This window comes from Toxorhynchites rutilus, chromosome 3, assembly GCF_029784135.1.
Source record: "Toxorhynchites rutilus septentrionalis strain SRP chromosome 3, ASM2978413v1, whole genome shotgun sequence".
Lineage (NCBI taxonomy): Eukaryota > Metazoa > Arthropoda > Insecta > Diptera > Culicidae > Toxorhynchites > Toxorhynchites rutilus.
The window spans coordinates 20,945,860-20,973,584 of record NC_073746.1 but is presented as its reverse complement, the minus strand read 5'-3'; the positions used below and the strand labels follow the sequence as shown (position 1 = coordinate 20,973,584).

Sequence of the window (27,725 nt, the reverse complement as noted above, 5' to 3'; positions counted from 1 at the left end):
CCATATGCTCTACATATACTATTAGTTGTTGTTAGTCCAATTGAAATTCGCATTGGGTTGAATAAACACTCAGAAAGTAAAAATTATAAAAGAAAATTACCTTTTCCATTTTAAATATGTTTTCTCTATATTAAAGTAACATGTTTTTATTGATGAGAAAAATAAATATTTGTGTTCGGTATTGGTAATAATCTTATATTACATTGGTGAATTTTTCTTCTTTATTTCATCCATACATAACACAGGAGGCATCTTGTCTAGGATCACAGCGAGTGGTTTTCATCATATCTCGTTTCACTTCGGTATCTTTTATCTGATACGCCAAATCCAACGACCGTTCACCATCCTTCTGTCATCATCACTCGGAAAAAAACTGGTGGAGTGAACAAACAATACCCAACAACCAAACAAAACTGCGAGTGTAATGAAGTAATTCTTCAAATGTAATATCCAAAATCAACACATAGCCTAACGGAATTCTACGTCAACTCTGCGGTCGTGTCTCGGACACAACCCTCCTGTGCCTTTTTTATTGTTTTACTAAGAAAGTAATGACTGGTTCATCTGGATTAACCCATTTGCATACGATTTAATTTTCAGAAGACCGGACCAAATGCAAACGCTTAGATGAGTCAGCATCAAGTAATTTCACTTATTCCGCTTTCACTATTCCGCATCTTAGCGCCTTGTGATATGCATTCGCACCACGAGATACACTCGATGTTGTACGTAAAAGAGTTAATGGGCCTGATTCTCGAATACACTACGAATACACTTCACGGTGCAAACGGAATGAAACGTATCCGCGATGACAACGGTACGGTGTCGACATCCGGATACGAGATTAGTTTCCCACTAAACTTATCATTATAATATCAAATTATCTCCAAAATTTTGTATGAGATTATTATATCACATGAAGAAAACAAAGTTTTCGACTCACATTGAATACCAGTTTGATACGAAGAAGTTAATTTTCATTAATGATTTTGACGTAGGACTACGTCTAACTGGAAGATATAGGGGGTGAAATGGAAATCTAGGCACTGAACAAGTAGGAAAAAATGCAAGATTTGGAACGCTTATAACTCGAGCATTTCTCAATAGATCGCAAAGGTTTTTGCATCAATTGATAGGAAATATATCCACGCATCTATCATAATGAATAACATTTCATTTTTCTTGAGATAAATAATTGAATAATTGTGAAATATCAAGCATTGTCCAAATGCACTATGTGCCCATTTTTGATTGATCCATTTTGTGCTCCTCAAATCGTACCGACCAAAATGGGCAACCAGAGCAGCAGCGAAATACAATGAAGCACGATTGGAAAGGAAAAAGAAAAAAATGAACGAAACATTGGTCGCAGTCTCACACATGAGTAATTCTCGAGCCAGCCAGTCAGCATAAAGATCCCCGCTCCGCTGCCGTAACGATCATTCTTTGTGTGGACACCGACTAGACAACATCGTTGCTGGACGAGCTGGACGGCGAGGGATCGAGTGCCTTTCTCAAGGCAAGAGGGTGGAGGTGGTAGCGCTGGAGTAGAATAGAGTAGAGTTTTCAAAGGGCCTTTCTCAAGGCTAGAGACGAATGAACTGCAAAAGTTTAAAGTTTCTATAATACAAGACCTTCCTTCCTTCCGTAACGATCATTCTCATTCAAACCGTACACCACATCGGTTCGCATCACAACAAATCAACAAACCAACCCAAACAGCCATGTCTGGACATGGTAAAGGAGGAAAAGTGAAGGGAAAGGCAAAATCCCGCTCGAACCGTGTTGATCTGGAGTTCCCCGCAAGGGTAGCTAGGCCGAGCGCGTTAGTACCAGTGCACCAGTCCACCTAGCCGGCGTTATATAGTTTCGGCCGCCGAAGTGATCGAATTAGCTGGCAAAACTGCTCGCTACGATAAGGCTAAGGTTACTTTGGATCGGAGTACGCACGAAAATTTGATTGTACGAATAGAAACAAACAATTTTGTTCGATAGAAGCTGACGAATTCGAACGAAGCAAAGGGGAAGCAATGTAACCACACCAATGCAACTCAATGTGGTTGTTTACTTTCACTATTGCATACAATTCATGCGATCACTTTTCTGCATCCAGTGTAACCGCTGCCTAAGAAAACCCGCATTCGGAACAGAACACATTCGGTTCGGTGGACATCAAGACAACAGGCAGTTGCAGCGAGTGGCGAGTGGCAAACGCAATCGCAAAACGGCATCAGGTAGCAGAAGAAAAAAGTTTGTTCTTTATACAAACTGCTTTGGTGGCAAATACAGAACAAGGCGGCATCGAGGGCGTTCGAAATGGTTTTTTTTTCAAAACCACGAGTACTAAGTTTTCTAAATTGGAACCATTCCATAAAACAAGGCGCTTTTCAGGGCCATTAAAACCATCCAAAAAAGAGTTTAGGAAATACAGTTCAATGCTTTCTAAAACATTATCCAAAATAATAATAAAACACAAATTGATTTTTTCATAAGTTGTTCTGAGCTTATTGATTTTCATCAATTCTTAAATTGCTTCTAGATTGAAAGTACAGTAATTTACTCTTATCTCGACATTTAGCTAATTGGACGGACCTGTAATGTGACATATTTAGTTGGTCATTTTTGTAAACATAGAGTTCAGGGTCCAAATTATGACCCCACATTGAAAGTCGACACTGTACCGCTGTCATCGCAAATGTTCAATTACAGGTTAAAATTACCTCCAATCCGATACTGAGTGGTGGTAATGCGACGTGCCATTGAATGTAATTTACTGTAAAATATGTCACAAGCTGGATGGGAAGAAATTTTCCAACTGTGAAAGCTGTGGCGAGTGGCAAATGCAATCGCTAAACAGAAAGGTTTAGCCGAACAAGTTGGGGATATCGAGTGATAACACAACAATAAACTCTTTAGATTGAAGATAATGTTGTGATCCTGAAAAGGACCCTTTTTAGCCTGCATGTGAATCCAACGAGCGAACAAATTGTAATGAATGTATTTTTTTGCCATCGCTCCCTTTTAACGCCCATTGGTTCGTCTCGTTGGACTCGCCCCTCTGGCTGAGTCTGCCGATTTGTCTCTATCCTGTGAGTGTGTACCGCTAGAGTATAAAACACGCGGACCCCAAAAAAATATCTTATTTTCTTTCAAACCGTAAACCCGTGTGGTTGTACGGCATCGGCATCGTGAACGTAACAAAGGAGGACAAGTTAAGGGAAAGGCAAAGTCTCACTCGAACCGTGCAAGTCTCCAGTTCCCTGTTGGTCGCATTCACTGATTGCTCCGCAAGGGTAACTAGGCCGAACGGATTGGCCCCGGAGCACCAGCATACCTAACAGCGATTATAGAGTTTCGGCCGTCGGAGTGCTCGAGTTGGCTTGCAAAGCTGCTCACGACAATCAGAAAACCCGCATCAAGAACAGAGCAGCTTCGGTTCGGCGCTCATCAAGGCAACAATGAGTTTCAGTGAGTGGCAAAGTGTTTCTCCGGCACGTCGCATTAAATGTAATGGTTCCCGGAATAAATCGCCACAGAAAACGACTGCAACAGAAACCACCGCTTATAAAATGTGTAGTAGGCTATAAATATTGTGGCGCGGTATTGTATTTCAAAACAAGAATTAACCGGGCAAACGTATCGCCCCAGGCAAACGTAACGCCCCGGGCAGACGTATACCGTCCGACGCTCGCTAGAGCTCGGTCGGACATTGCTAAAGGATCGTATCCTATGTTTCAAACTAACCGGGCAATCAGTGGATCCCAGGTTTGCGTGCGAGACACCGCCGCTTCCGACGGCGGGTCGGCGGTGGACTCGGATTGCGTCATCTTGGCGGCATGGGCCGCCTCGATTCCTTATCCTCGCCAAATGGGGACTTCGTCCCCATTACATTGTCCTCAGAATAAATTTCGAAAAACGAGAACAAGAGAATAAATTTATAATAGAAATGTGAGGCACATGATGTTTTTCCCGCGCCAAATATTTCTAGCCTACTACACTTTTTCTAAGCGGTTGTTTCTGTTGCAGTTGTTTACTGTGGCGATTTATTCCGGTCACCAAATGTAATCTACTGAACAACATGTCACAAGCTGGATGGGAAGAAATTTTCCAACTGTGAAAACTGTGGCGAGTGGCAAACGCAATAGCTAAACAGAAAGGTTTAACCGAACAAGATGGGAATATCGAGTGATAACAAAAACACAACACCAAAGGTTCTTTTCAGAACCATCAACATATTCATAAAGAGTAAACAGAAAACTAATCCATTTTTCAGGTAGATAGGTAGGTATTCACGTAGGAGAAGAAAATAAAACAATATATTTAAAATATATATTTAACAAAAGCTGTCCCCTTTGTATAGTCCTACGTCACTCCGGTTATGTCCCCGACATTACCCACCCGTCTTTTTAATTTAGCTGAATGCGGAAAGAACCCACCATATTGAACACTTCATCGGGCGCAACTGATCATTACGAACTTTTCGGATTGTCCCGCCCGCTCAAAACAACATCTCCATATCCCCGAATTGTTTCTTACGTATCCTTAGAACATATAGGTCTTTATTAATAGTAGTTAGCAACTGTTTTTGTAAGAAAAAAACGTTTATATGGGCAGAAAGGTGTCATGAATCAATCAGTGCTTCTCTCTTAAACTAAAGTTTAAATAACCAGCTTGCCTCGGCGATATTATCCTTGTCGCAAACATTTCCTGTAGAGACTCGTAATAATTATATCATCAGGTGATGCAGATTAGATATCTTTTGACCGTGAGTGCTGCTTTGTGATATTTGTAGTGAACTGATCCCAATGGGTGATTTTTTTTTCAGGAAAGGAAAACGGGAATGGGCAAGTGATTTTAGGGAAGTGTAGCTGGTTGAATAAAATCATTAGTACTGCGATAAGATATCCGAAACTGTCCGAAACGAAACTTTGGGGATAATGTAGAATAATTCATAATATACATCGACTCACCGTGTTCGTCACGAAAACACATATGAGAACGAACAAGGGAACCAGAGCATGGAGTAGAGATGGGCAAAGTGGTAAACTTTGATGAACGGCTCAGTTTGTTTCCAATTGAAGACGAATTGATGACAATAACACATGCCAAAGTCATAGTATAGGGGTTTTGCTAAAAACTGCAGTACAAACCATTCATACTATAAATTAATAAAAGGTATAGTATAAACAGTATAATATTATGGTTATGATTTTATTATTTTTCTTCATATTGTGGTGTACCTTACACATAGTTTCTCTGATTATATAACCATTATTATATAACACATTTGTATTACACACACACAACAATCATGCATATCGAATGCTATCTCTATTGTAAACCCCGATATAAATATATTTTAGTTCTGATAAAACATCCAAACCGTACGGTCTATTTTTCTTACAAATCCGAAGAATATTGTTTATCCGCTAACGCGTTCCCGTATTTCGTGGGATAGAAGTACCCCACAATATCCTATAGTTACATTTAGGTGCCTATTCTATCAAATACCTTCTAAAAATCCTACTCAATTCGAGCGAGGAAAGTGTCACCCATATCTGGGCGACGGGGCGTCGAAAGTGTTAGAGGAGAATTTTGCCAAAAACCAAGAATTTAGCCCCTCCACTTTTTAGTACAAGCTGGAACAGTGTTTTCAAAATGCCAAATGTTTTAAAAATGCGGTTATACTGCTGGCGGTAAATTCAATCCATCGGTTATTTATTTAAAAAGTACAAAAATGATAAATGTTTTCTTTATTTTATTTGTGTTGAAGAATTGAAAAAAGCATCGGGTTGTTTTAAAAACTCGCTAATTGATGAGCTTGTGAAGATTCTGGATGTTAGGTAACTACATGCAGCATCTTTGGAAGACAACCAAAAAGTCTATAAGCCTTCACACTCGTTTCGGGTGACTTTCGCTGGTTGTGTTCTCCCGAACTATGTGAAAGTAGATAGTGTTTTTTTCCGGTGCGCTTGTTTGTACCGCGGGTCTATAATTGCACCATCTGTAAAAATTTGGGACATTCTTCCAGCCATTGCGGCAACAAGTTCCGCTGCGGTAAATGTGGTGAAAAACACAGTGAGGATTCTTGTACACAAACAGTTGAAAAATGTATCCACTGTGGCGAGAATCCTCACGCATTACAGGAGTGCCCAAGGTACAAACAGCACTCCGAAAAAGTGAAGCGTTCTATCACAGGACGCTTCAAGCGGACTTATGCAGAAATGCTCCAGGCCGCATCAGCCGCTCATGTTGAAAACCAATTTTCGGTTTTGTCAACTCAAGAATTGGACTCTGATTCTGATGAGGATCACACTACGGCTGCACCAGAATCTTCGACAAAGGATGATTCTCAAAAAAGAAAACTCTCTTCACCAATGATGCACCGCAAGAAAGCTAAAATGATCCTCAGAAGATTGTCTAATTCCAAGGGTAATGGTAAAAAAACAGGAAGTGGGTTATATCTATGGTATAACCGCAAGGGTGACGTAGGACTATCGTTGATTTAGAGATCATTTGTTTGAAGTTGAATCTGAATTCATTCTGAATGAATGAATATTTGGGGGACTTCGAAAACGAGAGCGTTATGTTGGAGGCACAAGGTTTCATGCATCCAATGTTGGATACGGAAATATCCTACTGATGGGGAAGAATAATCTTCAGAAGCTATCCTGTTAATTGCGATTGATTGAAAAATCACAAAACCAAATGTATTTGGTCACAGTGTTACATGGATAGAAAACATTAAAATAAACTCTTTCACATGAATGTAATTTTAAATTCCCAGAGAAACTGGCAGATTATTTTCAGTAACGGATTTACCTCCGTACAAGAAAATCTGCACTAAAATTAGTGATTCGTTAGCATTTGTAACTTTCGATTTTTGCTGAATCAGTTTTCTTCTGGCAGCAATGAAGAATTCATTGCATCCAACAATGAACGAGTGATTCGCCCACTTTTCCACAAACTGTTCGATGCTCGAAAACTTCCGAGAGGATGGCACTCCTGTTTTGTCTTTTTCTTCGGAACGCAGTAATTTCATGCTCACAATTTCCCATGTATGTGATGTCTTCGCAACGGAATGTTTAAATTTCAATTCCATATCCACGACATAGTGATAACAACTTGGTTTATTTGTGATTTGTTTCTATTTTGTGTTTTGACATTTGAAGCAAAGTTTAAGGGGTGATCAGCAAGTTGTTTGTATGAATTTAAGCACCCCTCGTAGAAAGCGACGATTGAAATAGGAAGCCTCAGAATCCAACAGTCAAGTAAAGTCACAATAATTACTGGGGAAAAAATGTGCTTCTTATTTATAAATCGCTAATTCTATGTGAAAATATTCTTCTCACTCGACTAAATTCAAAATGAAGCATATAAAGGGTGTGTCACATCAAATTGCATCACGGAAAAAACGCTGTAGAAATTCGCCCAGTAGACTGATCCTTTTGAAAATTTTAGACAGTAAAATAAAAACTATTAAACAACTTTTGGCATTTTCTTTTTATTCATACTTCGAGCCCAAGCCCGTATGCTCGCACCTTCCTCTTTACCCCGTCCATAAGGTTCTGTACAACGTCAGGTTGCAGTTTTTTTTGAACAGAAATCCATTTTCTCTTGAAGTCCGCCTCCGATTTGACAACTTTTGGTTCTTCCGGAGGGCCTGCTTCATAATCGCCCAATATTTCTCTATTGTGCGAAGCTCCGGCGCGTTGGGCGGGTTCATTTCCTTTGGCACGAAGGTGACCCCGTTGGCTTCGTACCACTCCAACACGTCCTTTGAATAGTGGCACGAAGCGAGATCCGGCCAGAAGATTGTCAGGCCCTCGTGCTGCTTCAATAGTGGTAGTAAGCGCTTCTGTAGGCACTCCTTAAGGTAAACCAGCCCGTTTACCGTGCCGGTCATCACGAAGGGGGCGCTCCGCTTTCCGCAAGAGCAGATCGCTTGCCACACCATGTACTTTTTGGCAAACTTGGATAGTTTCTGCTTGCGAATCTCCTCCGGAACGCTGAATTTGTCCTTTGCGGAGAAGAACAACATGCCCGGCAGCTGACGAAAGTCCACTTTGACGTAGGTTTCGTCGTCCATTACCAGGCAATGCGGCTTCGTCAGCATTTCGGACAGCTTCCGGGCTCGCGTCTTCCCCACCATGTTTTGCCTTTCGTCGCGGTTAGGAGCCTTCTGAACCTTGTATGTTCGCAGTCCCTCCCGCTGCTTGGTCCGCTGGACGAATGAACTTCACAAATTCAGCTTATTGGCGACATCCCGGACCGAACTTCTCGGATCACGTCTAAACTGCTTAACTACGCGCTTGTGATCTTTTTCACTGACGGAGCATCCATTTTTTCCGTTCTTCACCTTCCGGTCGATGGTTAGGTTCTCGAAGTATCGTTTTAGTACTCTGCTGACCGTGGATTGGACGATTCCCAGCATCTTGCCGATGTCCCGATGTGACAACTCCGGATTCTCGAAATGAGTGCACAGGATTAATTCACGACGCTCTTTTTCGTTCGACGACATTTTTCCAAATTTACGAAAAATTGACAGTGAAGCACGGCCAACGTGATCTATACACTCTTATCTGATTATAAGCGAAAGCTGAAGATATAATTCCTAAAAATTAAATTTCTACAGCGTTTTTTCCGTGATGCAATTTGATGTGACACACCCTTTATTAACAAAATAAGTTACATGCATTTTGCTTGTTAAGGACAATATCGTATTCCTCTTTTTCCTCTCTCCAAACGTTCTCGTTATATTTATCCATTCCGTCCAGTGCAATTTGCTTTCTACATGTGTTCAGTTCAGCTTTAATTCATTCGTTCCCAAACAGTTCATTCGGAATCAGGTCCTACGGTGAACTACCGTGTTTTTGAAACGACCGTTCGTTCAATTTTTTGGCGAACTAATTCGTTCGTAACGGTATGCCCTTCTCTATTAGGCTAGGCGCAAATTGAGAAGCGTATAGCGCTCGTAAGCGAACGCGAGACTACCAACACGACTCATACGTGCCACAAACGTAGCGTGTTGGAGCGCATATTGAGTCGCAGTTTGGTGTAAATAACATGCCACTCGCATACAATGACTGATTAACACAGAGTTGCGCGATATATTTATTTACTAACACAATCACCCGACCAGTACAGTCATACAGTGTCAAACCCACGGCGCTATATGATTGTTCACCAACACAACTACCACAACCGGCATAACCAGCACGAGAAACTGTGGTTCAGCCACAGCGTCGCGCGAGTCGTGTCTCACGAGCGCTCCACCATCTCGCGTCATCTGGCCAATTTGCGCCGTTCTATCTGTTTTCATTAGCCACAAAAACAGGCGCTATATCGCGCCAAGTTACTCGCGCTATATGCGTCTCAATTTGCGCCTTGCCTTATGGAGACTATCGCCAAATGGTATGCAATCATTTTGTCTTTTGCTCTTTCCCCACAGCGCAAGCAGCGAGTAAAGTATAAAAAACATACTCGCTTTATTCGCCAAATTTTTTACTTGTTTTACTATCCTCACCATTTGACGTAGCCATACGTCAAAAAAGTTGTGCCATTGCGTATGCGGGCGCTACACGATTCGTCCAACGTTTCACTCGAATGTTGGACTCAAACATTTGACTCAATGAATCGACAAATGTTGTGACCAAGGCGCTTAGAAGTATATCCTAAGGTGGGCCAACTTGCTATAACCACTCTTCAGCCATCTTGGAAGTCTACTGTGTTTTGTTTGTAAACAAAACACAATACGCTAGTGCAAAAGCTCGCTCGTGGTCAGTCTGTCTCTTTCACGCTACAAGCAAATAATTCCCCTTCTGCTTTCTTCCGTACTGTTTTCATATTTCATATGTTTCACCGCTCCCCTAACCAACTTAGTGACGAAACGGCCTCACCTAGTACCAGTCTTCCATGTTTCACAAAAAAACACTGCGTCCGGAATAAACATGTCCACGCTGCTGTTCATAGTTTTGTGTTTGAGTACAAACATGATTTTTTCGTACCTATGTTAGAAAATGTGACATGTTTGTATTCGTGGTATGTTTGGACATACGATGTTTAATCCCAATGTTTCACATGATGTTTGAACATGGTGTACAGTTTCTCTTACATTTTCACCCCAAGCACCGGCAGTGCGTAGAGTAGAAGAAGCGAATCGGACACCACACCACCACCACTCAACGCGTGGTGTGTTGGTATGTTGACATGGAAAAAATGCTTTCCTTTCATGACAATGGGTGCTTCATCAAAAACATTGGGCAATAAAATAAACCTCTTTTTCTGTTCTGAACAAAATAAACATCGATTGATATGAGAGTTTTTCACATTTGATATCATTATTGAGTGCACGCATCAATTTATATATTGAATTCATGTAACATTCGCTATTATTAGCTATTTGAACAAGTACTAAAATAGAATTATTCAGCAGTGACATGTTAGGCGTGACGCTAACCACTCGACCACGGGAGCAACAATTTTGGCTGGATCTTTGAATACAAATGGCCAATACTGCTTGTTCGCGACGATCGCGACCCGAGCTATAAAACGAGCGGAGAAGAGGAGAAGAAAGGATGATGCAATCGCATGCACACATAGCATATGTAGTGCAGTGTAAGTGTAGCTTTTAATTTTTTCCTTCATTCAGTTTGTGATAACATCGAGAAATTAATGGTGTGTTTTAGCCGCTGAAATTTCTCTGCTGGTTCTGCTGTGTGCCGCTGAAGGTTGCATCTAAAACTAATTTTTGGGTATTTATTTTTTTGGTCAGCATTTGTACGACGTCGCCCGCTATGCAGTCGGCTCCCCAGACTTTAATTGCCAACATGCACGCAAAAAAAAATAGAAAGCTTCTTTCTATTCAGAGAATGTTTTCTTTGAACGAAACCAAGGATTATTTAATCAGACTTGCAAAATGTGCATGAACGATCTATAAACTTTTACTTAGTCGCGGCAATACATACACACACTCTTTACAGATGCACGGGCCAAAGGTTGTGCAGTCCACTGATCATTCAACAAGAGCCAAAGGTTGTACCGCTTATGACAACTCTACACGAGCTGATGATTGCGCCGGCTAGTGACCATTCTATCCTGGATTCCTCGAGTCGAGAAAGACGCACCACGCTAGATATGGGATGCATACTAGGGAGGGTCGTTGCTGATTAACGGTCAGCTGCATCCCAATAGGAAGTATCCCGTGTCGGGCACACGTACAGAGCATTGGAGACAGCAACATCCTAATTACGAGAACACTTGTAATACTAACCTCGAGCCAACCGCGAGTAATCGGTTACATATTCCTAACATAGTTTTAAGCAAACATTGTCAAAATATTGAACTCCCGGCCCCGTTAGGCTGACGCCATATGAGCCTTAATAAAAATATATATTTTGGTGCATGAACTTATAGCCTCTTAGTTCGTGCAATTTTTGAAATGCAAACTAAATTTCAAGTTCGTTTCTGTGAAAAAGTATTCTACGAAGAAATGTTTTGGGATGAATAATTTCTTTCCGTGTATGAAAAGAAACGAAACGAAAGTAATGAATACTGCGACATCGGGTGATATGTTTGTACATGATGTTTTTGAATTATAAACATCGTGTTTGTTTTCACATGTCTATGTTTGTGTATCATTGTTCGTGTTGTGGATAGACACTCAACACTAGCGAGAATCATGTTCGAATTCAAACAAAAACATGGAATTTTCACATCGCGTGGACATGTGTAAGTGTTTTTCGGAAGACTGCCTAGTACCATAGACCCGTCTTGGTTGTGACGAATGTGCTGCTACACGGTGAAGTGAATGTTCGATTCAATGCAATCGGTCCAAACAATCGGCGAGTATTTGGATCGAATGTTTATTTTTTTTGACGTAGAACTACGTCTTTCATTAAGGGTGCCAAATCAGAAAACAGGTCACGTTTTTATGAAATAAAGTTAACGTTAATAACTATTTTTGCCACGAACGGATTTTGGCGATTTACACACTAAACGAATCGGAAGTTCCGTAAGATTTGTTTAATATGCTATACATTAGAATTCCCTGGTTTGTAAATGGTTAAAATTCATGAAAACATTGAGCGTTTCCATTTTCCCATACATTTGTTATGTACATTTGTATGCTTTGCCGAACAGAGCTGTCAATAACGAGCAACTTATCGACGACCAACGGAGGGGAAGTCGTAGGATTTAAAGTCTCCGTGAACAAAGAAAAAGTAGAAGAATGAAGGGGAATACTTGCCTAGAGTATAAACAGTGGATCTCGCCGAGGTAAACTTTCATTCGGCATCGGACTGTTGAGCAATCCAGTTCACTTTGCTTTCGCTGCGCTTCGATCTAAGATTGGACCCCACCAGTGGTAATCCAACATGGATATAGTCGTGTGGTTTTTTCAGTTCGTTTTTGGCGTTTTTCGTATCGTGTGTTTTTCTTTCCGCGTCATAAATTGGACACTTCGCGTAGTGTGTGATGAACAAGAAGAAGAGGAAGGCAGGCTCGAGCCCTGCAAAAAACGAACGCATTGCCAGGGGCAATAAAATTTTGAGGCAAGCGCCATCTAATGATGCACGCGATGTTGGTGCAGTGAAAAGCGCTCGCACTGAACCGAGCCTTCGCGAGTGTGACACCGCATCGAACAACAGCGAAGTAGGCGACTTCGGCGCGTCGGTCGAAAATGTAAACGCCGTTACACAGGCAGCAACCAAAATCAAGCTCCCCCCGCTGGTGGTGAAGGCGGTCGCTCTTGACAAACTCATCAGCGAATTCGCATCGATGGGTGTTACAGCAGAGTACAAGCTGTGTGGCATAATTCAGTCTTTTTCCAAGCAGTTAACATTGTTTATTTTTCGTCTTCATAAGGGCATCGTTTGTGCCTTTGAGAATGGATCAATGCATTAAACTGACGTTAGCAGCGAAGCAGACGTTTAAATTGTGCACCAAAAAATTATTTGAGAATACTAAGCATCTTGAATATCTTACTGGAATGTTATAAGTTATTTGGGTTCGCGTGCCAGTCGTAAAACTGCCTTCAACTAGGATTGCATTTGCGCTAATATTGATCATAATGAAGCATTGCTACTGTTTTCGAGGTTGTTATTAACAAAAAAAAGTTAATAACAACCATCAAGAAAAGCAAATGTTCTGGAATTTTTTATGTGATTAGGTTTTGCTTGCCAGTAGCAAAACTTCCTCCACTAAGGGAGACAGCTTATCTCGAGCATAACAATATAATGCAACTCTTTTCGAGGCCAGTAATATTAACAGAAGCATTTCTTTTGAGAATAGCGCAAAATGATGCTATGGTGAACGCTTGTTTGGCGCTTGGTTTACGCTTAGTTTGTACGAACGATATCTAGAGGTGCGATTCCTTTGAGGCAATACTAAATAACATGTAGCATGATATTTGATATTTGCAAGTGTTATCATTGTTGTTGTTTACATGCGGTGCCAAAGATATATTGATGTAGTTATGAGATATGGAATAATGGTGCTGGTGCAACATGTATATAATCGACTGTAACCGAGTCTATGTCAATTTCGAAAAAGGCCACCGGAATAGCCTTCGAGGTAAATTTTCAATGCATTGACATGAAATAAATTGCGACATATGATTGTTTTGCGAGGGCAAGAATGAATCATCAATCAGTTGTTTCTAAAATTTCACAGCATTATAGAATAATATCCGAAGGTATAAATAAGCGACTTATATAAAATAACAGCGTAATTCTACGTCAACAATGCGGTCGTATCTTGGACACAACCTTCTATAATTTTTTTTTCAAAATGGTGGCCGGTTGAAAATAACAAAATTTAAAAAATATAATTTTTATTGGTTCATGAGATAGAGAGATGTATACAGATTGTATTCATATAGATTTGACATAAATCGGTTCAGTAGAACTTGAGATATCGTGTACATCAGTTTGAAAAAACTAGTTTAGAGAAAAACACATATGAAGTTAATTGTATGTTATTGTAATAACTCGGTAAATAATGTGATTTTAGAAAAGTCTTTTCTATGGTATATTCTTGAATGCCTGAACTTCAGAAATAAAAAAGATTTTTTTTAAAATTTTCTTTCATATTTCTAGTTTAGAACCATGCTAAGTGGAAGCCTTAAGTGGAAGGTACGACTGTTTGGATTTGAATTTGGAACTGAAATGATTTTTTTTTGCATGATATTGGTTCAACTACTAAAAGAAAAATGGAATCAATTTCCAACCAAAAAATTTAATCAAACTCACACGCATTTTCTTTTGACAAAATTTTGATTGCTCCACCCTTGAAATTCGGATTCAGACTATTTTGTTTTCGGCACGGGAAAAGCAATAGTCTTCATTCGCTTGCGGATCTGGAAAATCAATTATTTTCTCTTGTTATGGAATTTTCAATATATTTCACTGATGTCAAAACATTACTGAGACGACCATTTTGGAAGATGATATTAAATTTAGCAGTGATACCGAATTCTAAGCTTTCGGATTGCATTAGAAAACCAAGAAATATGATATACCGACTACCTCCAAAAGCACTTCTATCTCATACTTTTCTGTAAATTTTTATTTGTTTTTTGCATTTTTTTTATCTCTGTCAATCCACATCGCTTTATTATATTTTTTGTTCACCAACTGTGTGCACTCTTACATATGGGTACGGGGGACAATGTGTGGTCTATTTTTCTGTTCTTCCTCAGATGATTTTTATGTTTTTGTGTTTCTTTGCATGTTTCCGATCAAATGTCACAGACTTTGCCACTAACGTTTATTATCTGCGCGCGTACACGAGCATTTTTCTATCACGCGTAGCAAAATGTAACACTTTTATTGATACGCACATTGTTTCTGGATTCTGGGTTCTCTATTGTGTGTCACATTCAGTTTTTTGTTCGTAATAATGATTCCATTGAACGTCAATGATTCCAGTTCAACATGTATTCTCTGAGGGGCGGGGCTTCTAACTTCTAATCTCTTTCTCTCCTCCTTCCAGTAAAAGCTAAAGCTATTTCTTGAGTTCACCGTACAAGATTACATTCCTACCACCGTGTGAATGCTTCTTATATTCAGAGGGAGGGGAAGATTTGACAGCTCTGATGCTTCACTTGTTTGTTTGTTTTTCTTGAGGGGGAAGTGTATGCGGGTGGTATTTTTTTGACAGATTCGATTAAGTAATAGGTTATTCCAATTTAAATCCAGTTTGTCTTGATTTTGCACTCTCTAAATGTTTATAATAATTTTTGAATAGTTTGAACAGTGAAAACACTACGAAACATCGCTATCGTATAGACTTGATATATTAGAAGAAGTTATATGCGTGTGTTCGCCTCTAATTTCTCCATTTCGATGATATGATGACATGAGTGAAAATTGTAATAAAATTAGTGAAGCTAAAGGAAATGCTATGCCGGTCATTTTTTTTGCAAAATTGGCACTAAAGCTAAGAATCGATACGTTGAATTAGATTTGATGATGGGTGATTTTAAATTGGCATAATTTGCTGTTTTGTTTTCTTCTGTTTTTGATTTACTATTACACTACACAAGTTCACTAATTATCAGTTCTTCTTTGACACCGGGGCTTCCCTTCTGTGTGTGTGTATCTTGGCGTTAAGTTTCGGATCGCTCGTTTCGCTGACTTTCCAATTTATTTATGCAATGGCCTTTTGCGAATAAAAAGAAACTGTTGGTTTCACGGTTCTCAATCATCGGCACCTAACCTCGGTACTATTCCAATTAAAAAACAACAATTTCACGTTGAGCACAAGCCTTTCGAAAACGAAGCATTCTCTTTGTAAAAAATACTTCTCACACACAAAAGCGCGCAGCAGCAGCATGGCATGCTTGGTTTTGAGCGGATGGCCGGTTCAGATGCAGATGGCAGCACTCTTCAAAATCCCGTGGCAGTGTGATTGCGAGCGAACGAAACGAAGAATTGAGAAATTGGCTCGATAAAGAATAAATGTGTATAAAACGAACATCTCTGAGTGGTTCGGGACAAAATACAAAATTAGACTAAGTAAGAGATTTTGCGAAACAACTAAACCTAACATAGTTAACAAAACAAATGGACTTTTCAATGTTCACTTAACATACTTACACATTAATTTGTATCGCTATAATATTTCTGCGCACATTTCACTCTCTTGTTCATATGTGTATATTAATTTATCATTAAAGTATTCTTTGGAGGAAAAATCATATCTTTCTCATCCTCATGTTTCGGTTCGGTTATATAGCTTTTTTTCATCATATTCTTCTCTCTATTGTTTGGTCTAAAATATAATAAACAATTGTGTTGCATTGGGTTTCGGAAGTTTGAAGTTCGTTGAATCCAGCAACTCAACACACGAAACAAAGCATAACTGAACACAGTCCGACTTCGCTTCGAAGCAACATAACCATCATCTTACTCGTATGTATAACCTAAAACAACAACTTCCAGCACAAGCTAAATCTAGCCCCCATCTGCCACCTTTCGATTGCCTAGCCAATCGGATGCTTTCCGTATTACTATAATTTTCTTAACTGTGAGCTTTTTTTTTGTAATTCTTTTGTTTTTGCCTTAATGAACAACTTTCAATTTGACGTGACACATGTACAGGGTTGTTAATCCTTTAATCTTCCTCTTCCACTGATAATACACACATCCTGTTTGATGCTGCACTGTTGTCTCCTCTTAAATGTTATCCATCGTTCATAATCGTGAAGATATTAAACTTAAGTTTAAACTGAAATTACCAGTCCAGCTCAGAGAGTCTTTGCCCGGTCCAGCAGATCGCTGATGAATTTCTGGAAGAAGAGAAACAAAACAGAAGGATTAGTAGATGTCGTGCTCTAATATACATACAGTGATAGGCATAAAAAAGCCCACCTTGGATGTTTAGAAACTTTTTTCAATTTCAGGGCTATTATATCAAAAACTACTACCGTAATTTTTTAAAATTGTGTGTTAACTATTACTCTTTCAAGTAATTCACAGGTTTTGCCATTATTGGTAGATTTTGTTTACTGCCTTACATGACTTCTTTAATTTGTGCAAACATGCGTTGACAAAAATGAAAGTCCACCACCAAAAAACAATATTAAAATCACTCAAAACCTTTGAGCAACCCCTCGTTTCTTCATGTTATGATAGTTAGAGCTGTGCGGTATTGTTAGCAATCGATATTGAAGCGATATAAACAAAATGTCGTTCACATTGTATTAAAAATAACATTAGATAACGATTTTCTCAATTTTGTTTCAATAATAACCAATTTTGTTAAGCAAATATAGTAATTTCGAGAGTCTTTATTAGAGAAACAAAATGTTTCATTGCATTTCCATCATATTTCGCTGGATTCATTTCATTAAACTTAAACCAAACATTGCACGTCAATGCACAATGGTCCAGGAGATGCATTTAAGTGGAAATTGGCATTTAGAGCTCGACAGTTATTCTCTAGACAAAGACTGTCTTAGACAAAGTTGTTACTCATGATAGAGCGCTCGCTTTTATGTTGTCAAAAATAGGGTGACCATAATTGTCGATGAAATAAAAAATCGAACTTTCTTATCTTTATACATAGGGGTAAACATAGTTAGACAATGTTGTAGCTACAATTATTTGAGACATCTTTGTAGAACAAAGTTTTTCTCTATCTCTTGAAATAACCGATATAACGCCTTTTTTTCAAAGTTACGTTAGGGTCACCATGAAAAAAACTGTTTTTTCGCTCTAACTTTTATGTTTCAAAGTTCACATGCAAACTGTCTTGGAAAAACTTTTAGAGCTTATGTTTGGCCTCCTGAAGTTGAAGACGTTTGGGCATACTATCGGCCAGGTTCTGGAGCTGCTGAGGGTAGAATTCATTCCACGCCTTCTGGACAACCATGAAATAAGTGTCCTTATTAGTGACACCATATTTCACCACTACCACTACAACCTACAGGTTCTCGATCGGGTTGAGATCAGGACTTTTTAGTGGCAATTCAAGGGGTTTTATTTTGCGTGAATGGAATATGGCTTTGATCTTCTTAGCAGTCGCTTCTTGTTGAAAAGCTCAAATTTCGATTCGTCAGTCCAAAGTATTTTTTTCCAAAAGTCTTCGGATTTGTTAAAATGTTTCTGGGCAAATTCCAACAGTTTCAGTTGATTTTTCTTGTTGATAAAAGCACGATTTTTACGAATCTGCTCTTGAATCCATACTCAGCTAATCTGCGGCGTACGGTGCTGGCCGAAACCGCAAAAAAAAGGTTTTCCTGTGTGATTTTGACTGATACTTCTAGAAATTTAATCATTCCCCGGATGATTCGTTGATCCGTCCGGCTATCGGTTTTCCGACGACGGCCTCTTCCGGAACTGTCAGCAAACGAAACTTAAGCTTTGCGCTTGTGCATAATTTCACGGACTACTCCCCGGCTTATGCCGAAGGAAGAGAGATCCTGAACAACAAGATTTCGGACTCATTTTGGTTTTGTTGAAAACTCTTTGTGTAGACAACAACAATCGACTTTGATGTGCCAACGTAAACAACACTTTCTTTATATCGCGTCAAAAGAATCACTGAGAAGTTGTACATAATATCGCACAGCCCTAGCTGTCATAACATGTGGAAATGAGATTTTGAATTTAAAAAAATTTTTTTTTGATGGTGGGCATTTATTTTTGTTATCGCATATTTGCACCCTTTGAAAATGTCATGTAAGGAAGTAAACACAATCCAACAAAAATGGCAAAACTTATTTAAATAATTATATTAAAAGATTAATAGTTAACATACAATTCTATGAAATTACGGCAGTAGTTTATGATGAAATAGTCCAGAAATAGAGAAAAGCTTTTTTATGCCTGAGGTATGATAAACTCATGATTTTTATTCATACGTTCTTAATATTTGTTTTTTAAGCATTTTCCTTCAGAAATACCCACAATCAATAAACCTGTTTGAAAGAATTGTTGATATTTTGGTCCATACTTTCCATATTTTAGCACAAGTATTAACGGAGTTTGAGCGGTTGAGGTTGAGTTATGATACGAAAAAAAAACGGACACCCGAAAAATGCTGCTACTCACTTATTTCAAAAGTGATATTTTTAAATTTCATTAAATTGCGTCAATCAAGTTGTCGCCGAAACAAACGAGCAGGGAATATTTCCGACAGGCTCGCAATATCGGACACTAAAGGGTGTGTCACATCAAATTGCATCACGGAAAAAACGCTGTAGAAATTTAATTTTTAGGAATTATATCTTCAGCTTTCGCTTATAATCAGATAAGAGTGTATAAATCACGTTGGCCATGCTTCACTGTCAATTTTTCGTAAATTTGGAAAAATGTCGTCGAACGAAAAAGAGCGTCGTGAATTAATCCTGTGCACTCATTTCGAGAATCCGGAGTTGTCACATCGGGACATCGGTAAGATGCTGGGAAACGTCCAATCCACGGTCAGCAGAGTACTAAAACGATACTTCGAGTACCTAACCATCGACCGGAAGGTAAAGAACGGCAAAAATGGATGCTCCGTCAGTGAAAAAGATCACAAGCGCGTAGTTAAGCAGTTTAGACGTGATCCGAGAAGTTCGGTCCGGGATGTCGCCAATAAGCTGAATTTGTCAAGTTCATTCGTCCAGCGGACCAAGCAGCGGGAGGGCCTGCGTACATACAAGGTTCAGAAGGCTCCTAACCGCGACGAAAGGCAAAACATGGTAGGGAAGACGCGAGCCCGGAAGCTGTACACCGAAATGCTGACGAAGCCGCATTGCCTGGTAATGGACGACGAAACCTACGTCAAAGCGGACTTTCGTCAGCTGCCGGGCCTGTTGTTCTTCTCCGCAGAGGACAAATTCAGCGTTCCGGAGGAGATTCGCAAGCAGAAACTATCCAAGTTTGCCAAAAAGTACATGGTGTGGCAAGCGATCTGCTCTTGCGGAAAGCGGAGCGCCCCCTTCGTGATGACCAGCACGGTAAACGGGCAGGTTTACCTTAAGGAGTGCCTACAGAAGCGCTTACTACCACTATTGAAGCAGCACGAGGGCCCGACCATCTTCTGGCCGGATCTCGCTTCGTGCCACTATTCAAAGGACGTGTTGGAGTGGTACGAAGCCAACGGGGTCACCTTCGTGCCAAAGGAAATGAACCCGCCCAACGCGCCGGAGCTTCGCCCAATAGAGGAATATTGGGCGATTATGAAGCAGGCCCTCCGGAAGAACCCAAAAGTTGTCAAATCGGAGGCGGACTTCAAGAGAAAATGGATTTCTGTTCAAAAAAAAACTACAACCTGACGTTGTACAGAACCTTATGGACGGGGTAAAGAGGAAGGTGCGAGCATACGGGCTTGGGCTCGAAGTATGAATAAAAAGAAAATGCCAAAAGTTGTTTAATAGTTTTTATTTTACTGTCTAAAATTTTCAAAAGGATTGGTCTACTGGGCGAATTTCTACAGCGTTTTTTTCCGTGATGCAATTTGATGTGACACACCCTTTACCCACACACGGATTGATTGAACTATGGCTCAAATTCACGGTGTATGATGCCACTAAAAAGATTAGTCGAACGTCTGACCGTCGACAAAAAATCTAGAAGTGACAAAAAAGTAAAGGCAATTCATTCGAAAGAGGTGGCTCTTTTTAAACGGATCCCAAAGATGTTATCGAGACCTAATCCCATGCAAAAATAGGGGTGGTTTGAAAAGTTTTAAGATATAAGTTGTATTGAACCATAACGTGAAGCTTAATCTAGAGTCAAAGAGACAATCAAGGAACCTCTACGAGAATTTGCTGTCGACAAACGAATGTGTCGCTATAGATGATGGAACCGTGCGGAAATGCCGTTTTCGGACGGATTCCTAGACGAGAATTTCATATCTCCTTCAATCTAGAAAGAGTGTATAATGAAAAATAAGGTCGAAGTTCCCGAAAAAGTTCTTTGTTTGACAAGCGATCTGTAGCGTGAAACTGAAAAGTAACACGTTCGTTACTAATGGAATCATGTACCACAAATTTAGAAGTGTCTTCAGAGGGATTGTTGCCCATTCCGGAATAGCATGAGGTTGTTTGCCTTTTCTGGAATTCGACTAATACGACTAATACCCCTTTTGGAACATGTTCCAAAACCTAGAGTTGAAAAAAACCCTTAGCGGATCCGAAAATTGGTGGTTCGACATGCGAAAAATGGCGAATCGCATCAACCTAACGAAGCCATGAGACTGAAGTTTTTTCAGAAGCATGCAGACAAGCTAATAGTTTATTGAATGAAGATTCTGTGGACTGATGTGTAGTCTATGTCTGGGCGTGAGCAGCATACTTGAAATCTTCAAAAGAAATTAGCTTACTTTTTAGGAAGGGCCAATTTTTGTTAATATTTAACAAAAAAATCTAACTCAAATACTATTAGGCTGTCAAAAAAGTCCTGCGGTATTTTTTTTGAATTTTCATTTGTTCATAAAATTAGTTACAATCATCTGTTTTAAGTCAAATATGCGCCGTTTTGTTCGATGACTTGTTCCCAACGAGATGCCAACTTCATAATACCCCTGTAGAAGCTCGCTTCCTTATTGGCAAAAAACTCGGATAGCCAATTTTCACAGGCCTCTTTTGTGGCTAACTTCTGACTACCTAGCTCGCCATGGACAAAAACAGGTGGTAGTCACTTGGTGCAAGGTCCGGACTATACGGCGGATGCAAAAGAACCTCCCATCCGAGCTCCCGGAGCTTCTGGCGCGTCACCAAAGAAGTGTGTGGTCTGGCGTTGTTCTGATGGAAGACAATGCGGCCTCTGTTTATCAAAGATGGCCTCTTTTTCATGAGTGCTACCTTCAAGCGGTCCAGTTGTTGGCAGTACAGGTCCGAATTGAGCGTTTGGCCATAGGGAAGCAGCTCATAATAGATTATTCCTTGACAATCCCACCAAACACACAGCAGAACCTTCCTGGCCGTTAATGAGGGCTTGGCCACCGTCTGAGCCGCTTCAGCGGGCTTCGACCACGACCGTTTGCGCTTCACGTTGTCGTAAGTGACCCACTTTTCATCGCCAGTCACCATCCGCTTCAGAAACGGGTCGATTTTGTTGCGATTCAGCAGCGATTCACATGCGTCGATACGGTCAAAGATGTTTTTTTGCGTCAACGTGTGTGGCACCCATACATCGAGCTTCTTTGTGAATCCAAGCTTCTTCAAATGGTTAATAACGGTTTGATGACTTATCCCCAGCTCTTGGCCGATGCTACGGCTGCTACTATGCCGGTCTTTCTCGGCTAATTCAGCGATTTTGTCGCAATTTTCGACGACAGGCCTTCCGGAGCGTGGCGCATCTTCGCCGACCTCTACACCAGAACGAAAACGTTGAAACCATCGTTGTGCGGTGGCAATGGAAACTGTATCGGGTCCATAAACTGCACAAATTTTATTGGCAGCTTGAGATGCATTTTTGCCTTTGTCATAGTAGTACTTTAAAATATATCGGATTTTCTCTTTATTTTGCTCCATATTTGCGACACTATAACTCAAGAACGACTTAACCAAACAAAACAATGTCAAGGACTATATTATAGCGCGAAAAAATACCTTTCCAACAAGCTGCAACTCGATACAATGAATACAACTAGAACTACGCGCTTACAACGACACCTCGCGGAAATACCGCAGGACTTTTTTGACAGCCTAATATAATACCTGCAAAATTTTGGTCAAAGAATAAGGAGGCGATCTGGCGAAGTGGTATCATTCGTACCACTTATGCTTAAGGTCACGAGTTCAATTCTCACTCATTCTTCCTACATTCTTCCGAAATTAAAGCAAAGTGACGAACCAGCCAAAAAGTATGGAAAATCACTATATAATACATAAAGATGGAATGGCCAAAGAATGAAATGTAACAAATTGTTTAAATTTTCATGTAAAACTACATAAACGAAATTACACTTACAACAAATATTTTTCTCAAAAAGGTTTTTTTTTAAATTCTCATAAAAATTACAATGTATGAGATACTTGTTGGTAGTTCTATGGAATATCCATATAATTCTTGTTCCGAATTAAAAAAAATGTTTTTGAGAAAAACAATTTCAAGTTTCAAAATAATTTTGTATAATTTTTTTTTTGAAAATGAGTTGCCTAGTTTTTAATGAAAACTTTGTATTAATTGTATTAATCCACAAAATTTTTGAAACCATAGAAAGAAACCGATTTTTAATTTTTTTCCAGACATTTTTGTCCATTAAATCTGCACATACCAAGATAACAATGTGTTCGTAAAATAATCCAAGAACAGAAGGCTTAAGATTTAAAATGATGTGTATATTATTATCTAACTAGAATGTTTCGATAGGGGGGTAAGAAATTTCTTCTGTGGTTACGCGTATTCTAGAGCTTGCCACTCCAAAACACATTCAAAGCGTGATATTCGGCATAGAAATCTCAACTTAGTACTACTAATGAAAATGAAGCAATTACGAATTTGAGTAAGATTCACTGTATGTCTGAAAAAGTTTTGGACAACGTTTATATTGGAAGAACCCGGTGTAATTGTACTAAATTTCGATACAGAGGTAACTACAGATTGTTATAGGATTTATATATATGGTTTCATACATTCTTCATTATGTTATGGATTGTGTGGTGTACATCAATATCACAATTAACTTACCGATATGTCCTGAGGTGGCCGTTTGCAAGCGGATAATAGACTCTGTAAAAAGAGGAATCAAGTTAGTATAATCTTTAGAAAATGTTGTTAAAAACAGAAACTTCGAGTTCAGTTAAAATCTATTGAATCCTTTAATTTCGTGGAGCAAATGTGTCATCCACATAGTGTTTGTGATGTTTCCAACAAACTTCCAGAAACATTTTCATCAGGTTAGCATATTGCGTTGTTATGTTGCAAGATAACATCGTCGCGGTTGAGTATGTATAGGCGGCTATTCTTTTCAACAGTTTACTCCCGTCTTGCACTTACCGAAGGTGCACTAACCGATTGCAGTTTGATGACTTAATATCACATACCTCCGGTATAATCAAGCCTATTTATACCACTCGAGTAGATATAGGGTACTTGAATATCTTTTCTGCGATTAGACACTCTCCTGCTTCAGAGCGTTTACAGGAGTTACGTACTACACAAACACGAAACGATTTATTACAGGTAATGGTTGCCAGTATTGACCCGCATACAAGTCAATATGTCAATGCAATCTACCTTCGTCTTTCCGTGCGTTCAAGAACGTAAGTATTCGTGAGTGATCTGTGAAATACTTAGAAGTGTGATCGCTTATGAATGTTCTTAAATCAGAGGAGATGTTCCCACCAAATTGAAGTTCATTTTCGCTGATAAATTTGCAGTTGTGGAACCAAGGTTCTCGTCACAGATAAGACAATGAACTCGAAAATGTATGGGGAAACCCGGAGAATTTTTTAGATTTTAGAGCTCACAAAGGTCCGGTGATGTTTTGGCCAGATTTGGCAAGCTGCCACTACAGTCGAGAGGTGTTTCAAGTTCCGTGACAATAACTTTGAAAAAGACCTCAATTCTCCCAATTGCTACCCCCCACCCCCCAATTCCGCCCAATTGAAAAAAAGCTGGGCAATTCTCAAGCGGGAATTGAAAAAGGGTGCCAAAATGACATTGAAGAGTAACTGCAGACATGAAGAGATCGTGGAATAAAATGAATAAAACTTTGCAATCCTCCAAATGATTTCTAATTTTTTTGTAAGAAAAAGGTAATTTCATGATTACCTCAATTACAAAGAGATGGACAAGAAGTGTTCAATTCTAGTTCATTTATACTAATAAATACAAACTTATCTTTGTAATTTGTGGGTGATTCAAGAAGGCTATAACACCTTCCTGAAGAGGCAGTTACCCAAAAATAGCGGGTTCAACGATCTATCGCATATTGCACTCTATTTTTTGTTTCTATACATGCCTCTCAATCGTGAACGGTGCTCATTGTTCGTGCTAACGCCCCAAAGAATGTGATCACCAACACCAGAGGCCAAATATAGCGATGTCTCCGGCTGACCATAAAAATATCATCAATTTAAAAAGATCTCCGATGCTCAGAAAGGAAATCTTCTTTCTGACTCACCACCTCACCGCGCGATAGGCATGGATTGGTTAGTGGTGGTCACTTGAGCCACATGACACAATCTGCGACGAGATGCGTTCTTTATTTTAGTATATTGTGGCCGGCTCACAAAAGCAAAGACGTGCCGTGAATTATAACTACAAACAAACCCACCGAAGCAGGGGAAGCAGATTATACACGCTTTTTAGAACACTAAATATTGTGAACCAGCGTCGTTCCTACTTCTACGGTTGGCCAATAACCACCAGCGAATTGTTGATGGGAGGAAGCAGAGAGAGGCGCGTGAAATTAATTTCCGTTTCTACTTAAAGCGCGCACTATTGCGATCGTTTTGGATTTTTTTTTTCCTCCTGTAGAGACGGGAGTGATGAGAATGACTGTCATCAAGCGAACGACAAAAGCGGAACGTGTGACTTTTGGTGATCCGAATAATCTAATGGCATTTGTCACGCCCGAGCCGTGGGCGCACGAGAATGCGGGCGGTTGAGCCAAATTTGGGAAAACGGCTCGAGTTGATGGGTTCTTAATGAATTGATGAACGATGTTCAATTGGATTAATGTTTGTGATGTTTGAGAGTTTATACTATGGAGTGTATCGAGAATTGGTCTTAAACCTTTAACACGTTATTACACACAAACGGGCGAACTTTTTTTGTCGTGTAATCAGAGCACGCTTTGTTTACATGTCAAAAATCGAAATACAAGTCATTTAGTCGCGCTCATAAAGTTGTTTTCGAAATGTCGCGGATTGATTTGGAAACTAAAAAGAAAATTCTGCACAATTGGAGCACCGGACAGGTTGTTACATACCACAAAATAGCAACAAAATCGACGTTTGTCCATAAAGTGTTAAACGAATCGTCGCAAAGTTCAGTAATAAGTGTTTTTTCAAGGATCTCAGCAGAAGTGGACGAAAACCCGGACCAATTAATCACGAATTGGACCGAAAAGTTATAAATTATATTCAGAAGAACAGGTCTGCATCTATTCGTTATTTGGCCAAGAAGTTCAAAACCAGTGTTGGGATGATTCAGCGGATTAAACAGAGACATGGTCTTAAGACCTACAAAAAAGTAAAAAGTGGCCAAACAAACAACGGAGCAGCAAGATCGCGCTAAAACACGAGCTCGAAAGCTAAATGAGCGTATTTTGAACAATCCCAACCAGTGCATTCTCATGGATGACGAAACATACGTCAAAGAAGATTCCAGAACGCTGCCGGGACCTCAATTTTATACCAAATCGATTGGAGAGTGTACCATTAGCGGATACGACTGTCAAAAAAAATCAACCAAAAAGTGCTCGTTTGGCAAGCCATTTGCACGTGTGGAATGCGAGCGTCAACTTTTTGACGTAGGACTACGTCTAACCGGAAGATATAGGGGGTGAAATGGAAATCTAGGCACTGAACAAGTAGGAAAAAATGCAAGATTTGGAACGCTTATAACTCGAGCATTTCTCAATAGATCGCAAAGGTTCTTGCATCAATTGATAGGAAATATATCTACGCATCTATCATAACGAATAACATTTCATTTTTCTTGATATAAATAATTGAATAATTGTGAAATATCAAGCATTGTCAAAATGCATTATGTGCCCATTTTTGATTGGTCCATTTTGTGCTCCTCAAATCGTACCGACCAAAACGGGCAACCAGAGCAGCAGCCAAATAGAATGAAGCACGATTGGAAAGGAAAAAGAAAAAAATGAACGAAACATTGGTCGCAGTCTCACACATGCGTAATTCTCGAGCCAGCCAGTCAGCTTAAAAATCCCCGCTCCGCTGCCGTAACGATCATTCTCATTCAAACCGTACACCACATCGGTTCGCATCACAACACATCAACAAACCAACCCAAGCAGCCATGTCTGAACATGGTAAAGGAGGAAAAGTGAAGGGAAAGGCAAAATCCCGCTCAAACCGTGTTGATCTGGAGTTCCCCGCAAGGGTAGCTAGGCCGAGCGCGTTAGTACCAGTGTACCAGTCCACCTAGCCGGCGTTATATAGCTTCGGCTGCCGAAGTGATCAAGTTAGCTGGCAAAGCTGCTCGCGACGATAAGAAAACCCGCATTCGGAACAGAACACATTCGGTTCGGTGGACATCAAGACAACAGGCAGTTGCAGCGAGTGGCGAGTGGCAAACGCAATCGCAAAACGGCATCAGGTAGCAGAAGAAAAAAGTTTGTTCTTTATACAAACTGCTTTGGTGGCAAATCCAGAACAAGGCGGCATCGAGGGCGTTCGAAATGGTTTTTTTCAAAACCACGAGTACTAAGTTTTCTAAATTAGAACCATTCCATAAAACAAGGCGCTTTTCAGGGCCATTAAACCATCCAACAAAGAGTTTAGGAAATACAGTTTAATGCTTTCTAAAACAATATCCAAAATAATAATAAAACACAAATTGATTTTTTCATAATTTGTTTGCCAGGATATGATGAGTATGTGAATTTGGCAGTTGTTCTGAGCTTATTGATTTTCACCAATTCTTAAATTGCTTCTAGATTGAAAGTACAGTAATTAACACTTATCTCGACATTTAGCTAATTGGACGGACCTGTAATGTGACATATTAAGTTGGACATTTTTGTAAACATAGAGTTCGGGGTCCAAATTATGACCCCACATTGAAAGTCGACACTGTACCACTGTCATCGCA

General features: G+C 39.8%; 1 protein-coding gene across 3 annotated transcripts in view; it reads right to left on the bottom strand.

The window, feature by feature from the left end:
• Window positions 1-14,519: 14,519 nt before the first annotated feature.
• Window positions 14,520-27,725, bottom strand: part of LOC129775943 (protein phosphatase 1 regulatory subunit 14B) — a 260,278-nt gene continuing 247,072 nt past the window's right edge. For all 3 annotated transcript variants that reach the window (XM_055781232.1, XM_055781231.1, XM_055781233.1), the window contains exons 5-6: window positions 23,625-23,666; window positions 14,520-16,789 (exon numbers count right to left, since the gene is read on the bottom strand). In XM_055781232.1, the coding sequence (XP_055637207.1) occupies window positions 16,748-16,789; window positions 23,625-23,666 (84 nt within the window). In that variant the 3' untranslated portion in view covers window positions 14,520-16,747. The remainder of the gene's footprint in view (window positions 16,790-23,624; window positions 23,667-27,725) is intronic.